The sequence below is a fragment of the Lampris incognitus genome, chromosome 2 (genome assembly GCF_029633865.1).
Source record: "Lampris incognitus isolate fLamInc1 chromosome 2, fLamInc1.hap2, whole genome shotgun sequence".
Classification (NCBI taxonomy): Eukaryota; Metazoa; Chordata; class Actinopteri; order Lampriformes; family Lampridae; genus Lampris; species Lampris incognitus.
This window is the reverse complement of record NC_079212.1, coordinates 53,598,556-53,614,182: the sequence shown is the minus strand read 5'-3', so window position 1 is coordinate 53,614,182 and position 15,627 is coordinate 53,598,556. Positions and strand designations below refer to the sequence as shown.

The following is a 15,627-nucleotide window of genomic DNA, read 5'->3' as shown; positions in this document are numbered from 1 at the left end:
GTGTTGAGTAAACCAGCGCTACTGCCCGGAGCGACGCCTGAACACAGGTGATGCCGGGGTTGCAGAGTTGGAGCTGAGCGGAGAGCAAAGGAGAGAAAATATAACCCTCCTATTCCAGCGATCATCATGGGGAATGGGAGGTCTTTGGGCAATAAGATGAATGAGCTCAGCATGCTGTCAAGACCCAGAGGGAATACCGTGAACACAGCATTTTGTGTTTCATGGAGACATGGCTGCACTTGCACTTCCCAGACCCCAGTGCGGCTGTGTCTGGCTTCAGGACTGTTCAGGCAGACAGGGAGAGCATAAGGACCAGTAAGAAGAGGGGAGGAGGGATTGCACTGTATGTTAGTGAAAGTTGGTGCAATCCCAGACATGTCAATGTGAAGGAACTTTTGTGGCCCAGACATTGAACTGCTCACTGCGGGGGATGCATCCATATTGTTTGCCGAGGGAGTTCCCATCTGCCATTGTCTACATTCCTCCATCAGTTGATGCAGAGGTAGCGTGCAACACCATTCACTCCACTGTTGCAAGCCTTCAAACTCAGCATGCCAGTGCTTTGGTAGCCATTACTGTGGACTTCAATCATATCACACTGGGCAAAACATTACCAACATGTTATCGGTATGTTTTACTGCCCCACTAGAGTCAATAAAACACTGGACCTCCTGTATGCAAATGCTAAGGATGCATACAGTGCAACTGCCCCCCCCCCCAGCAGATCTGATCATAATCTGGTACTGCTGACACCAAAGTACGTCACTCTTGTCCAGCGGCAGGCTGTATCCACAACACTGTGAGGAGGTGGACTCAGGAGGCTAATGAGGCACTCCAGGATTGGTTTAAGTCCACAGACTGGGATGTGCTCTATGTGCTACACGTGGAGGACATCAACAGCATGACAGACTGTATCACAGAATACATCAAATTCTGTGAACACACCACCTTGCTGGCCCGGACTGTACGCGGCTTCCCTAGTAATAAGCACCAAGTCATCAGTGACCTGAAAGTACTTCTTAATAATAAGAAGACCGCCTTCAGGTCTTGGGATAGGGAAGAACTGAGGAGTGTACAGCATGACCTGAGGGAGAAGCTGAGGAAGTACAAAGACTCCTTCCTACAGGAGGAAGCTGGAGGCCAAACTCAAGCAGAAGAACAATGTGAGGGATGTGTGGGCTGGAATGAAGGAAATCACTGGGTTCAAGGTGAGAGACAGACAACCAGTGGACACTCTGGAGAGGGCAAATGAGCTAAACAGTTTTTTTTCCAACAGGCTTACTTCACAACCTTCAGCTGTTTCCACCACACAACCACACACCCAGACTTTTACCCCCCTCCACTGCCCACAATGTTTTCGCCCTTCCCCCCTCAATCCCCCCGGTGAGCTCCTTGGATCCAAACCTTTGAAGGGACTTTCCTCCACTGAGACGATGAGCACCCTGCCCTGCCTGACGGTGACTACTGGCCAGGTTAGGAGAAAGCTGGAGAGACTCCACCAAGGCAAGGCCAGAGGCCCTGATGGTATCAGCCCCCGCATTCTTAGGACCTGTGCCAGCCAGCTGTCTGCTATTCTACAGACAGAAACTTCTTCAACCTAAGCCTGAACCAGGAGAAAATACCAGTGCTGTGGAAGACGGCTTACCTTGTTGCGGTTCCCAAGAAGACAACTCCATCTGGCCACAATGGCTATCAAACTGTTGCCCTCACATCTCATGTGATGCGGGTGTTAAAAAAGACAGGTCTTTGCCCACCTTAGACCGCAGATGAAATCATTGTTGGACCCTCTGCAGTTTGCTCACCAACCTCATCTGGGAGTCACCTGCTGCAGCAAGCTCACTTGCATGTGGATGGAACCAGTTGCACTGTGAGAAGGAAATTCTTTGATTTCTCCAGTGCATTCAACACCATCCAGCCACTGCTGCTGAGGGAGAAGTTGCAAGCCATGGGGGTAGACATGCCAACCATCTCCTGGATTACCGACTACTGGATAGGTAGACTGCAGTTTGTCTGACCGGGTAATGTTCTGTCTGAAATGGTGGTGAGTAGTACAGGAGCTCCACAGGGGACCGTGCTGTCTCCCTTCCTTTTCACCTTGTACACCACAGACTTTCATTTCAGTACAACTCTGGGTCATGCCACTAGCAGAAGTTCTTTGGCGATTCTGCAGTGATTGGGTGTATAAGTGATGGGTGGGAGGAGAGTACAGAGCACTGGTGGACTATTTTGAGGAGTGGGCTGGAAGAAATCATCTGCTTCTGAACGTGGCCAAGATCAGGGAGATGGTGATCGACTTCAGAAGGAAGAGGACGGCTACATAACCCCTGTGTATTCTGGGAGATGCTGCTAATGTGGTGGAGGACTACAAGTACCCGGGCATCCACATTGACAACAGACTGAACTGGAAGACCAACACTGAGGCTGTAAATAAGAAGGGGATGAGCAGACTATTTCCTGAGGAAGTTGAGATCCTTTATCGTGTGCAGCAAGATGTTGGAAATCTTCTACCAGTCTGTTGTGGCCAGGTGACTGTACTCGCTGTAGTCTGCTAGGGGAGCAGCATTGGAGCCAGCGACACCAACAGACTTAATAAGCTGATTAAGAAGGCTGGCTCCGTCACTGGCTGAAAAGCAGACACATCTGAAGTTGTGGTGGAGAGGAGGACAGTGAACAAACTGTTATCCATTATGGATAATCCTGACCACCCACTCCAACACCTACTTGCCAGACAGTGGAACACTTTCTCAGACTGGTTCAGCTTTGCTGTCATACGGTTCGATACAGGAAATCTTCCCTGCCCAAAGCAATACCTCTCTACAAAAACCTCTGTGTAACAGAACTCTCGGAACCCCCAGCTACACAGTATCTGTGTGACAAAGCGGGTGAGAACACACCATTTGTCCCATCATCCATCTAATGGTTAACAGGTGTTGGCTTTCCCTGCCACAGTGGTGCAGCCTGAACTCAGGTGCTGCTGATCAACTCCAAGGGACTATTCAAGCAGTTGCTCTGGGGTTGTTAGGGGGGTAGGACGTCAGGGTGTAGATGTGTGCATGTGCTGTTAATTTAAGTTCTATTAAGAGTTGAGTTTTGTTGTTTCCTTTGCTTTGTCCATATTTGTATGTGGTTTCATGTAGCCACACCCTGAAAATAAATCACGTTGGTTGAATGGAAACAGCTCTGAGTCTGCCTCCTACATTTTAGTCACTCAGGCCAGGCTTCCCCACAATCTGTCTCAACCAATCCCCACTCTGTTTCTCTCCTTCAGTAACTTTGCTCATGGTGAATTTCCATCGCTCTCATTTTTAAAACGTTAACTACGTTGCACACATGCGTATAGTATGCTACCCCATGTTTATGTTTCATTACATTTATAGTGTATTCAAGTATATTCTGTATATTGTGTATTCTATAGACTTTTGATAGATCCATCCATCCATTATCCAAACTGCTCATCCTGCTCTCAGGGTCGCGGGGATGCTGGAGCCTATCCCAGCAGTCATTGGGCAGCAGGCGGGGAGACACCCTGGAGAGGCCACCAGACAATCACAGGGCCCCTCACCCCTCCCCACCCCACACCACACCACACACACACACACACACACACACATTCACACCTAGGGACAATTTAGTACGGCTGATTCACCTGACCTACATGTGTTTGGACTGTGGGAGGAAACCGGAGCCCCTGGAGGAAACCCATGCAGACACGGGGAGAACATGCAAACTCCACACAGAGGACGACCCGGGACGACCCCAAGGTTGGACTACCCCGGGGCTCGAACCCAGGACCTTCTTGCTGTGAGGTGACCGTACTAACTACTGCACCACCATGCTGCCCGATCACCAGATTTTCTTTTCTATAGATATATATCTTAATATATTTATGGATTATGTTTAGGATTTTTCTTATATTCTGTATTGAGCCATTTTATTTTGTTGTTTGTTGTGTTTATATTTCTACTGATATATACTTCTTTTTTCTAGTGTTGAGATACTATATACATAGCCATCCATTATCTGAACCACTTATCCTGCCCTCAGGGTCACGGGGATGCTGGATGCCCAGGCCTGGGGCCTGTCCAGGGTGTCTTCCCACCTGCCGCCCGGTGACTGCTGGAATATATATATATATATATATATATATATATATATATATATATATATATATATATATTTCCCCTTTTTCTCCCAATTGCACTTGGCCAATTACCCCACTCTTCCAAGCCACCCCGGTCTCTGCTCCACCCCCTCTGCTGATCTGGGGAGGGCTGCAGACTACCTCGTGCCTCCTCCCATACATGTGGAGTCACCAGCCGCTTCTTTTCATCTGACAGTGAGGAGTTTCACCAGGGGGACGTAACGCGTGAGAGGATCACGCGTTACGTCCCCCCAGTTCCCCCTTCCCCCCAAACAGGCACCCTGACTGACCAGTTGAGGCGCTAGTGCAGCGACCAGGACACATACCCACATCCGGCTTCCCACCCACAGACACGGCCAATTGTGTCTGGAGGGATGCCCGACCAAGCCGGAGGTAATATGGAGACTCGATCTGGCGATCCCCGTGTTGGTAGGCAACAGAATAGACCACTATGCCACCCGGACGCCCTGATATGAATAGTTACTGAGTATGTACTGTGTGTTGGCTGTGTAATAGTTACGCTGTAGGTTTAAAACAGCTTAGAAGGGAAGACGTTTCACCAGACTTGCATATTGTCTGTCAGCTGTCTGAAATCGCACCCTAAAACGGATGCGCAAGTTTATGACAGTTCCTGCTCATGTCATTGTGAGACCAGTGGGTAGAATGTGAAGAAACCCTGTGACCGTTTTGTGAATACTTCAAGGGGCTGAGATTCCTCTCTACTTTTTAAAGTGAATTCCTAAGCACAAATTTCACATTCCCGCAAGAGGCCAAAAAGGTCAACATAAGTTGAGGTACCTTGCTTCTTGCAATGGCCTACGTGGAGCTTCCTTAGCTTGATGCCCTTCAGCATGCCTGTGCGGGTCATGGCACACTCGCTGGCATAGGCCTGCCCGTCACTGGCGCACAGCAGGTCCCCGCCTGCAGGGCAGTCCTCTGGTGACTTGAAGACAAGTGGCTGACGAGTATGAGCCTCAACCCGACACAGTACATTCAGACTGTTCTCGCTGTTTTTACAGGGGTCTGAGAAGACAAGAAGAGTGGGGGGGGGACCCACAGGTACAAGGAGACATAAAGACCCACGGGTACAGGAGAAATAAAGACCCACAGGTACAGGAGACATAAAGACCCACGGGTACAGGAGACATAAAGACCCACGGGTACAGGAGACATAAAGACCCACGGGTACAGGAGACATAAAGACCCACGGGTACAGGAGACATAAAGACCCACAGGTACAGGAGACATAAAGACCCACGGGTACAGGAGACATAAAGACCCACGGGTACAGGAGACATAAAGACCCACAGGTACAGGAGACATAAAGACCCACGGGTACAGGAGACATAAAGACCCACGGGTACAGGAGACATAAAAACCCACGGGTACAGGAGACATAAAGACCCACGGGTACAGGAGACATAAAGACCCACAGGTACAGGAGACATGAAGACCCACAAGCACAGGAGAAATAAAGACCCACAGGTACAGAAGACATAAAGACCCACAGGTACAGGAGACATAAGGACCCACGAGCACAGGAGAAATAAAGACCCACGAGTACAGGAGAAATAAAGACCCACAGGTACAGGAAACATAAAGACCCACGGGTACAGGAGACATAAAGACCCACGGGTACAGGAGAAATAAAGACCCACAGGTACAGGAGACATAAAGACCCACGGGTACAGGAGACATAAAGACCCACAGGTACAGGAGAAATAAAGACCCACGAGTACAGGAGAAATAAAGTTGAGAAGAAGTGAACATAGAGAGGAGGGAAGATGGGGGGAGGAGTAGAGATAAAATAGAGAAGGGATGAGAAGAGAAAACAAAAGTGAGGTGAAAACAATTCACAGAATGGTTCTCCATCACCATTGTTCCACTCGAGATGTTATCAGTGGCAGGAGCCTGGATGCTGTGAGTGAAGAAGAGGACGTGAGAGGAGAAAAGCAGAAGGGCCCATTTGATACAGTCCTTGGTTCGTCCCTCCCTCCAGGGAGAACTCCAGCCTGACACACTTGGCCATATCAGCTGTGATCATAATGGAGTTTTGTGGTAGAAGAGTTGGCTGGGGATGGGGGGGCTTCATCTTGAAATAGGGGTTCAGGTCTTATCCTGCACACCATGCCTTCACCGTGATGGAAGACAAAGCATTTCTGTTGTGTCGTGACATATTAAATCATTACCATGCTGCCAGCAACTCCTTTAAAAGCCCCGAGGATAAAACACAACTGTCAGGACAATAATAAAGGGGAAAGACAAAAAAAAGGGGGAGAGAGAGGGAGCGAGAGAGAGTGAGTGAGAGTGAGAGAGAGGGGGAGAGAGGGGGAGAGAGAGAGGGAGAGAGGGGAGAACTTTTTTTCCAGGGTCCTGGCAGGAAAAAAAAGGAGAGAAATGGAGTTTTGGTGCAAAGCCACAGAAAGCAGAGTGACGTGAGTCCAGCTCCAACCAGGCCAGTGACTGTCCAGGCTTACAGAAGAGGCTGACCAGGGGCCGGGGTGCCAGGGTACTGCCTGCAGGGTCTCTGTGTACCCCGGTGCCATGCTGTTAACAGTATGGATGTATCACAAGTACACGTCAGGTGAGGCCAGACCACTTCAAACAGTGGGACTAAGTGGTTGATGGAAGATTTCGAAGGCTGCCAGGGCAGTCTTGTCCCAAGAGCCTCAGCCCTCCTCGGGGGTATTAAGGCAAATCAGGAAACTTCAATGGCTCGACATACATTACCTGCCTCACACTGAGGGACCTGAACACCCATCTCTCAACCCTCTCCCACATATCCCTGGGCAATCATCGCTAAAGTATAGTTTCTGTCTCTCCTGTCCTTCTGCAGTTGGCTTGCCACTGAGAAAACCTCAGTCAGGCAACTTGAGAGACTACTAACCCCCTCATGAACACAAAACCAGCTGGGGTCCTGTCATAAAACAACAATTCACACTGCAGCAGTACTTATACTTAGCAAGGCAAGCTGAGTGAAAAGTAGAATTACAACAGGAATGATGACATGCAGTAGGAGAGAAGTGATGATCTCAGATAAAACAGACCAGGAGGGGAGAACAAATAGTTGGGGAGGAGAGTTGAGTTGAGAAGAGGAAGAGGAACGAGAGCAGCGAGGAAGTAGAGAAAAGGAATGGAAAAATGGACAAATGATGTGGCATGTGACGGAAGGCTTTGGCAGAGCATGTGAAGGCGAGGTGGGGAAAGGCGAGGAGAGAAGAGAGGAGAAACAGAAGTACGAGGCTTACCGCAGGGCCCTTGGTACTGCACGTGGATGTTCTTCTGGTTCTTGCAGGCATGCTGGTGGAGCTCACACTCATTGCGATAGTCATGCCCGTTACTGCCACACACTATCTGCCGGGGCTTGCCCTCACAGCCTAACGGACACATGCACTTGGCTGACAGGCCATCAGATGACTGAACACAAGTGCTGCCGAAGGTACAGGTTACCTCCGTGCAGGGGTCTTTCGCCGCTAGAGGAAAGAAACATTGTGGTTAGGGTTTGTTATGCGACTGACATACATTGTGTTACCAGATGCACTCGGGAGGAGGGAGGTCATTCACTAGTACAGGATGTTGATGCGGTAAAACATAATCTGATTTAAGCGGCTACTGGAATGCTAAAGAGGAAGTTGATCTGCACACAAGGTTTACTGGGAGAAACGTTTCATCACTCATCTAAGTGACCTCTTCAATCTCAGTTGACTGCAGGTACCACCACCCTTATTAGGTCCTGGGTTCGAACCCCAGGGTTGTCCAACCTTGGGGGTCACCCCAGGTGTGGCATTTGCATGTTCTCCCCGTGTCTGCGGTGGGTTTTCTCGGGGTGCTCCGGTTTCCCCCACCATCAGAAAGACATGCATGTTAGGGTTAATAGACCGAGGCATGGCAACAGGAACTGGAGCTGGGCCCCAGGGGCTGCACGGCAGCTGCCCCCTACTCCTAGCTACACAGCTAGGATGGGTTAAATGCAGAGTGGAATTTCCTTACGGGATCAATAAAGTATCCCAAAATCCCAAACAGCACAGTTGCATAACAACCAAAACCAGCAACTGGGTTCATATGCAAATTTCTGTGAATACTAATTAGAGTTTTTGTTTGTTTTTTTATTAAACCTGTGCTGTCGGCAGGCTTGGCACACAACACAGGGAAATTGTATGCTAATGTGTCCTCCACAGCTTTAATCTGCAAGTGGGTTTCAGATTAGCCACGTGCAAAGGCAATCTTTATGAATGATCACGAACCGTTCATAATAACTCCATTTTATGGCGGCTCTCCGGGAAGACAAGAGCACGGACCTTTGTTATGCATTTAAAGCTGCCGCTGGTCCTCACCTGCAGCATGGTTGGTCAGCTAAACAATAAGCATCGCCTTCGCCAAGAGGGGGACAACGACCACAAGTGAAACAAGGACACTTAGAAATGAAACATGACATGACTCTGATAAAACACAGACACAGAAACAGACGCTGGCATGTCTCCGATGAAATATAATTCAACTGATCTCATCAATATCAATTTAGGACAACAGTCATAGTGATAAAGAGAAGACAACAAAGAGGGAGAAAGGACTGGGAAGATGGAGGTAATCAGAAGAGTGTTGCAGGAAGTGTGTGAGGCACATGCTAGCAGTGTATATGTGCAGGTGACAGGTTCACCTGCGGGTGCGCAGGATTAGTCCTAACTAATTCTGGTGTCTGAGGTCCGCGACTTATGATAGCGCCTCCAAGCAGCTGACAGGGTCTGCAGCAGTAATGCAGACACCCCACAACCAAGTGAACAACCAGAGCTCATAGCACCGCTGCCCCAGAGGAACACCAAGCTCACTGCGGAGCCAGGAGACCGAAAACACCCACAAACGCCCGAGGAGCACAAACCAGTCTGCAAAAGCACAAGCCGAGACATATGGAGACTGCACCAATCCCCACACCTGTGGTGCCCATCACAGAGCAGCCAAGCGGCAGGAGCAGGTCTGACAGCTGCCCCTCCCCCTCCGCCCCACGGCCCAAACCCATGAAAATGAGCCGCCACCCAGGGGCCCCGGAAAGTGCCAATACGCAACACCCAGGACACCACCCTGCACTGAGGACAGAGCAATCAACCTGGGCAGGGAGATCCCACACTGACCCACAGATGTCCCACCCATCTCGGTACTCCTGGTGCTTAATGTGCCCTCATGTCATTTATGGAGTAAAAATGGCAGTTTGAGAAGGTACGAGTTGTCCACGCTAATCAGACCCGAACCATTCACACCTCTCCTGCCCCGCTGACCCTGATCTTGTAGTGGGTGTTGTTTTGAGTGTAGTTTGTGTGGATGGGTACATGTACTAAACTTGAGTGATTGGCATTAAAATTTCAGGGATGGATGGATGGACATTGTCAAGGTGCAGGCAGGGCCAGGAGTGTCGCAGGCAAGATCTCAGCCGCTGCGACGCCTCCACCCAATGGATAACACCAACCTGTCCTGCAATCCCTAGGCCTAACTGTTGTGTGTGTGTGCTGCATATGTGTTCCAGAACTGGGAGCGAAGGGCGAGGCAAAGAAAGACCAATGCAGGAGTGCAGTCGGCCAGAGAGCGGCCAAGCAGATCCCTGCCCCTCGGGACCAGCCCGTGGCTCATCCCCTGTACCGGAGGGCATCCCACCTGCAGCGACCAGCCGGGGGAACCTGGCATCCCTCCAAGTGCCTGCAAGATGGCAGGCTGTCCCACAACTTCCATGGGCCTCCGACCAGTGCCCCACCCTGTACAGGCCATGGACAAACATACGGCCGATGTCCCTCCACCTGCTACCTGACCCCCAGTGAGAAGCACCCCAAGTGCTGACAGCAGCAAGGAGACTACACCTGGGTGGTACAGGATGACAACGGGGCGCCCATGGCCAGACAGTACATATCATCAATCCTGCCATGGCCTCCTCACCCCCACGGCATGCAGGCAGACACAAGAGCCCAACCATCACATCCCCAAAGTTAGGGCTAACTCTCTGATCCCAACCCCATCCACCCAGAGACCTACCCTCGCCACTCCCCAACCCATGCCCTGAACCCACGCATGCGCCCGCAAGGCAGTTATAGGTAGTTACAGGTGCCCACCAAAACCACAGACCTTTCCTGTGCCTCCACTGGCCCAGCCCAGCCCATCAATTAGTTAAAACGGCCATATTTACAACTCACAGAGAATTGTGGAATAGCTGCAATCACTGTGTTGTAAGATTGTGTAGATGGTGTTAGATGTACTCTTACCCCCCCCCCCTTGGTTCAGGGATGGTTATTCCTTCTTCACATAGATGGCTTCTTTGACTCCCCATTCAAACCAGTGTTCCTCCTTATCAAGGATGTGCACATCCTCATCCTTTAAAGGGTGGCCACTGGCCTGTGGGTGTAGATTGCAGTCTTGGCTTGATGAGGTAGCTCTTCTATGTTTTGCCATCCACTTCACCATACTCTGTTTGATTTCCTCAATGTACAAATCATGGCAATCCTCCCGGCACTTAACAATGGATAGGACATCAGAGCCCTCTTTTCATCTTCCTCCATATACAAGTTGGGCACTATAGGTGAAACTGGGGAACGCATAGCACACCCATGCTTCTGCCTATTGGACTTAATTACCTCCAAGGGTCTGAACATTTCTAAGGTTGTGGTGACAATGTCATACTTTCCGATCATTCCTGTGTTTGCTTTGAGAGTACTATCTCTGTGTGCACAAATGCTCAACAAAGTTATTCACAAAATGACACACCACTGACCAGTGAAATATTTATTCAGGCTTGCTCTTCCACACGCACCCTCTCTCGGGTCTCAGTCAATGACCTTGTAGATAATTTTAAATCTTAAAATTACAGATGTTATCAATGGTCTGCACCTGCTAGGGTGAAGGTTGTCTCTGGTAAGAAAAGATCTCCATGGAGATGTGCCACACTGGTCAGAACAGAAAAAGAGAGTGTTATAAAGCTGAATGCTGGTAGCCAAAAACAAATCTTCATGTTCATTATGACATCGAGAGATAGACTGCGCATTTATTATTTGGAACTGAGAAACGCAAGGTGGTCCTACTTCTCTGGCATCATTGCCAAAAACAATAATAATGTATGTGCCTTGTTTGTTACTGTCGACAGGCTAACAAACCCCCCAGTGGCAGTAGCCTCTGAATTTCTATCTACCAGGGCCTGCAATGAATTTGCCTCCTTCTTTAATGAAAAAATTCAGAAAATTAGACAGACAGCCAGTGCCTCCATACTAGGTACAGGGCATGTGTTGTCCTTGTCTCCACCTAAAATCAATTCAAATAACATGTCACAATTTGATCCCATCATCCAGCTATTATCCAAACTGCTTACCCTGCTCTCAGGGTCACAGGGATGCTGGAGCGTATCCCAGCAGTCATGGATGGCCGGGTGGCCTGTCCAGGGTGTCTCCCCGCCTGCTGCCCAACGACCCTGTGACAATTTGATCCCATCAACCATAAAAACTTGCAGTACATTATACAACATCTGAAATCCTCCTGCTGCTGCGTTGATATTCTGCCAACAGGCTTTTTTCAAAAATGTTTCTAATTGCATGTCGTCAGATCTACAAATTGTCAACACATCTCTTCTCTCAGGTCTCTTCCCACAGGTTGTGAAAACTGCAGTCATCAAGCCACTCTTAAGAAATAATAATCTAGACACTTCATTATGAACAGTTATAGGCCCATATTGAACCTCATGTTTCTAAGTAAAATAACTGAAAAAAGCTGTTTTGCAGCAGCTGAACAACTGTTTGGCACTTAACAACAGTTTTGACGTCTTCCCGTCAGGATTTTGACCACACCACAGCACTGACTGCTCTTGTTAAGTTCTTTAATGACATCTGCTTAAAAACAGAGAGTGCCAGAATCTCAGTCCTGGTATTATTGGATCTCAGTGGTATATTTGACACAGTCAACTACAACATATTACAGACCGATTGGAAAACTAGGTGGGACTTTCTGGCACAGCACTAAACTGGTTTGAATCCTACTTAAAGGGACTACTTTGTGTCCATAGGTAATTATAAATCTGAGTGTACAAAACTGACCTGTGGAGTTCCCCAAGGCTCCATTCTGGGAGCCTGCTAATTTCATTCAGATGCTTTTATCCAAAGCGACGTACATCTGAGTGTTAATACAACACAAGCAAAGATCTAGTCAGGGGACGACAATGCAAGCAAGTGCCAAAAAACTCAGTTCAAGTCTGATAGGACATAGGTGTCAACAGGCAGTGCACAAAGGCAATACTTAGGGTGCATAGAAGTGACTTTTTAAAAAAAATAGTAATACCATCAGGTGTGGGGGTGTTTGAGAAAGAGCTGGGTCTTTAGCGCCTTCTTATAGACGGAGAGGGATTCGATGGATTGAATGGAGTTTGGCAACTCATTCCACCATCGGGGAACTACAGGAGAGAAGAGTATGGCTAGTGTCTGAGGGCGCCTAACCAGACTCTTCTCTAGTTCCCTGGTGATGGAACAAATTTTCTTCAATTAAACAAAGATAAAACTAAAGTAGTTATCGTTGGAGCCAAGGAAGAACGATTAAAAGTCAGCAGCCAGTTACAATCGGTAATGTTAAAAACCATGAACCAAGCCAGAAATCTTGGTGTAGTCATGGACTCAGACCTGAATTTAGATAGCCACATTAAGACAATTACAAAGTCAGCCTACTACCACCTGAGGAATACATCAAGAATGAAAGGATTTATGTCTAACCAGGATTTGGGAAAACTTGACCGATAAATGCCATAAATGCACTCCACTACAGCAGCTGATTCAGAACGCTGCTGCTTGAGTCCATAATAAGACCAAAAGAGTGGCTCGCATCACTCCAGTCCTGACGTCACTACATTGGCTTCCTGTCCGTCAAAGAATTGATTTTAAAACTCTGCTCTAGGTTTATAAAGCATTGAATGGTTTACGGATGGAATACACGTCTGCTCTACTGCTGCACTAGGAATGATCCAGACAGCTCAGATCGTCTGGGACAGGTCTGCTTTCTGTCCCCCGAGTCAAAACCAAACATGGAGAGGCAGCTTTCAGTTTTTATGCACCACATATATCTGGAGCAAACTCCCAGGAAACTGCAGGTCTGCTACATGTCTAAGTTCCTTTAAATCTAGGCTGAAGATTTCCCTCTTTGCCACAGCCTTTTGTTAAATAAAACTTGAAGCTTTTGATTTTCATCTTACTCTGCACTCATTTTTACTTTTGTTTCATGTCTTTTTATTTCCTTATGTTGCTTCTCTTAATGCCTTTCATGTTTTATATAAAGCACTTTGAATTGCATTGTTGCTGAAATGTGCTATATACATACATTTGCCTTGCCTTCCTGCTGAAACCAAGTGATCCACTGTTAACTGTTAGATGGCTTGCTGAAACAAATAATTGTATTCAATTTTAAAAAATCACTAATTTTACTAAGTAACTACTAATTACTAAGTAACGGGGAGTGCAGGAGAGAGGTGAAGAAGAGAGTGCAGGCAGGGTGGAGTGGATGGAGAAGAGTGTCAGGAGTGATTTGTGACAGAAGGGTACCAGCAAGAGTTAAATGGCCGAGCGGAATAAACCGCCGTTCTTGCAACCCGCTCGTCACGTGGCTGTGAGGTTCGTATCCCAGACTCTGCTCTGGCCGTAACCAGTCGCGGCCAGAGCATTTTTGGCTTTTCTGTGACCATCAAGAAAACTAAAACGTTTGCTGTTGTGCCTCAGGATACTCCAGGAGTTCCGCTTCATATCACCATCCATGGCCAACCTACAGAACAAGTTAAATCCTTTCAGTACCTTGGAAGTATCCTTGAAGAAACATGCAGTCAAGAACCGGATATCACCAACAGACTGAAAGCTGCTCACACTGCCTTTGGCCGACTTTCTCACCGTGTTTTCTATGATTGTGATTTCAAGATATCAACCAAAATCATGGTTTACCATGCAGTGGTTCTTTCAACCCTCCTATATGGTTGTGAAGCCTGGACCCTCTACAAATACCAAATCCATAAACTAGAACGCTTCCACCAGCAAAAACTGAGAAGTATTCTGGGAATTTCCTGGCAACAACGGGTCACCAATAATCAAGTTCTCGAAAGAGCCGATCTCCTTTCCATCGAGACGACAATTGAACATCACAAGCTGCGGTGGCTTGGCCACATCCAGAGGATGCCAAACGACAGACTCCCGAAACAAATTCTATACTCCGAACTGACTGAAGGTCAAAGAAAAGGAGGAGCTCCCAAAAAACGCTACAAGGACTGTATCAAGGGAACGCTGATCACCTTCAACATCGACCCTAAGAACTGGGAAAAAGTAGCGGAAAATCGAAAGCACTGGAGAGCTGCCTGCTTGGCTGGTTCCATCAAGGCTGAAACAGACAAACGAACACATGCGGAAGAACAGCGCCACCGCCGAAAAATCCGCCCAGAACAGAGAGCCACAGGAATGGGTCCACCCCCTACTATCCCCTGTCCACACTGTTCCAGCCTCTTCTATTCTCACCTTGGACTATCAAGCCATCTTGGTTTTAAGCACACACCTTAATCTCTTGGAATGGATCCTCAAACACGAGAGACGCGAACGACGACGACGATTAGAGAGACCGCTTAGGTTGGACGGTTTGGAGACAAAGCAAGAGAGGCAAGATTGAGATGGTTTGGACATGTGTGGAGGAGAGATGCTGGGTATATTGGGAGAAGGATGCTGAATATGGAGCTGCCAGGGAAGAGGAGAAGAGGAAGGCCAAAGAGGAGGTTTATGGATGTGGTGAGGGAGGACATGCAGGTGGCTGGTGTGACAGTGGAAGTTGCAGAGGACAGGAAGAGATGGAAACGGATCATCCGCTGTGGCGCCCCCTAACGGAAGCAGCTGAAAGTAGTAGTAGTCGTAGTAGTAGTAGCAGTGGTGTTTATGGTACAGCATGGTGAAATATGATGAAATATGATGGTGTTTATGTACAGCATGGTGAAATAAGATGGTGTTTATGTACAACATAGTGAAATATGATGGTGTTTATGGTACAGCATGGTGAAATATGATGGTGTTTATGGTTCAGCATGGTGAAATATGATGAAATATGATGGTGTTTATGGTACAGCATGTTGAAATATGATGGTGTTTATGGTACAGCATGGTGAAATATGATGGTGTTTATGGTACAGCATGGTGAAATATGATTGAGTTCTCTTTTACTTTCAACACTCATACACTGTTGTTGCCCAATCTAAGCCAACCGTGTGCATGTGCAACTCACATCTGCAGTTGACTCAGATTGGGTAGCAACAGAGTAGCATTGGTCGAGCGAGCAAGAAAGTGAAGGAAGAGAGGGAGCTAGAGAGTGAAGGAAGAGAGGGAGCTACAGAGTGAAGGGAGAGAGGGAGCTAGAGAGTGAAGGGAGAGAGGGAGCTAGAGAGTGAAGGGAAAGAGGGCGCTAGAGAGTGAAGGGAGAGAGGGAGCTAGAGAGTGAAGGAAGAGAAGGAGCAAGCAAGT

General features: G+C 48.1%; 1 protein-coding gene across 1 annotated transcript in view; it reads right to left on the bottom strand.

Annotated features, from left to right (window-relative positions):
* agrn (agrin) overlaps nucleotides 1–15,627 on the bottom strand; it is a 556,768-nt gene that overhangs the window by 271,653 nt on the left and 269,488 nt on the right. The window contains exons 5-6 of the mRNA XM_056300025.1: nucleotides 7,390–7,614; nucleotides 4,940–5,164 (exon numbers count right to left, since the gene is read on the bottom strand). Of these exons, the coding sequence (XP_056156000.1) occupies nucleotides 4,940–5,164; nucleotides 7,390–7,614 (450 nt within the window). The remainder of the gene's footprint in view (nucleotides 1–4,939; nucleotides 5,165–7,389; nucleotides 7,615–15,627) is intronic.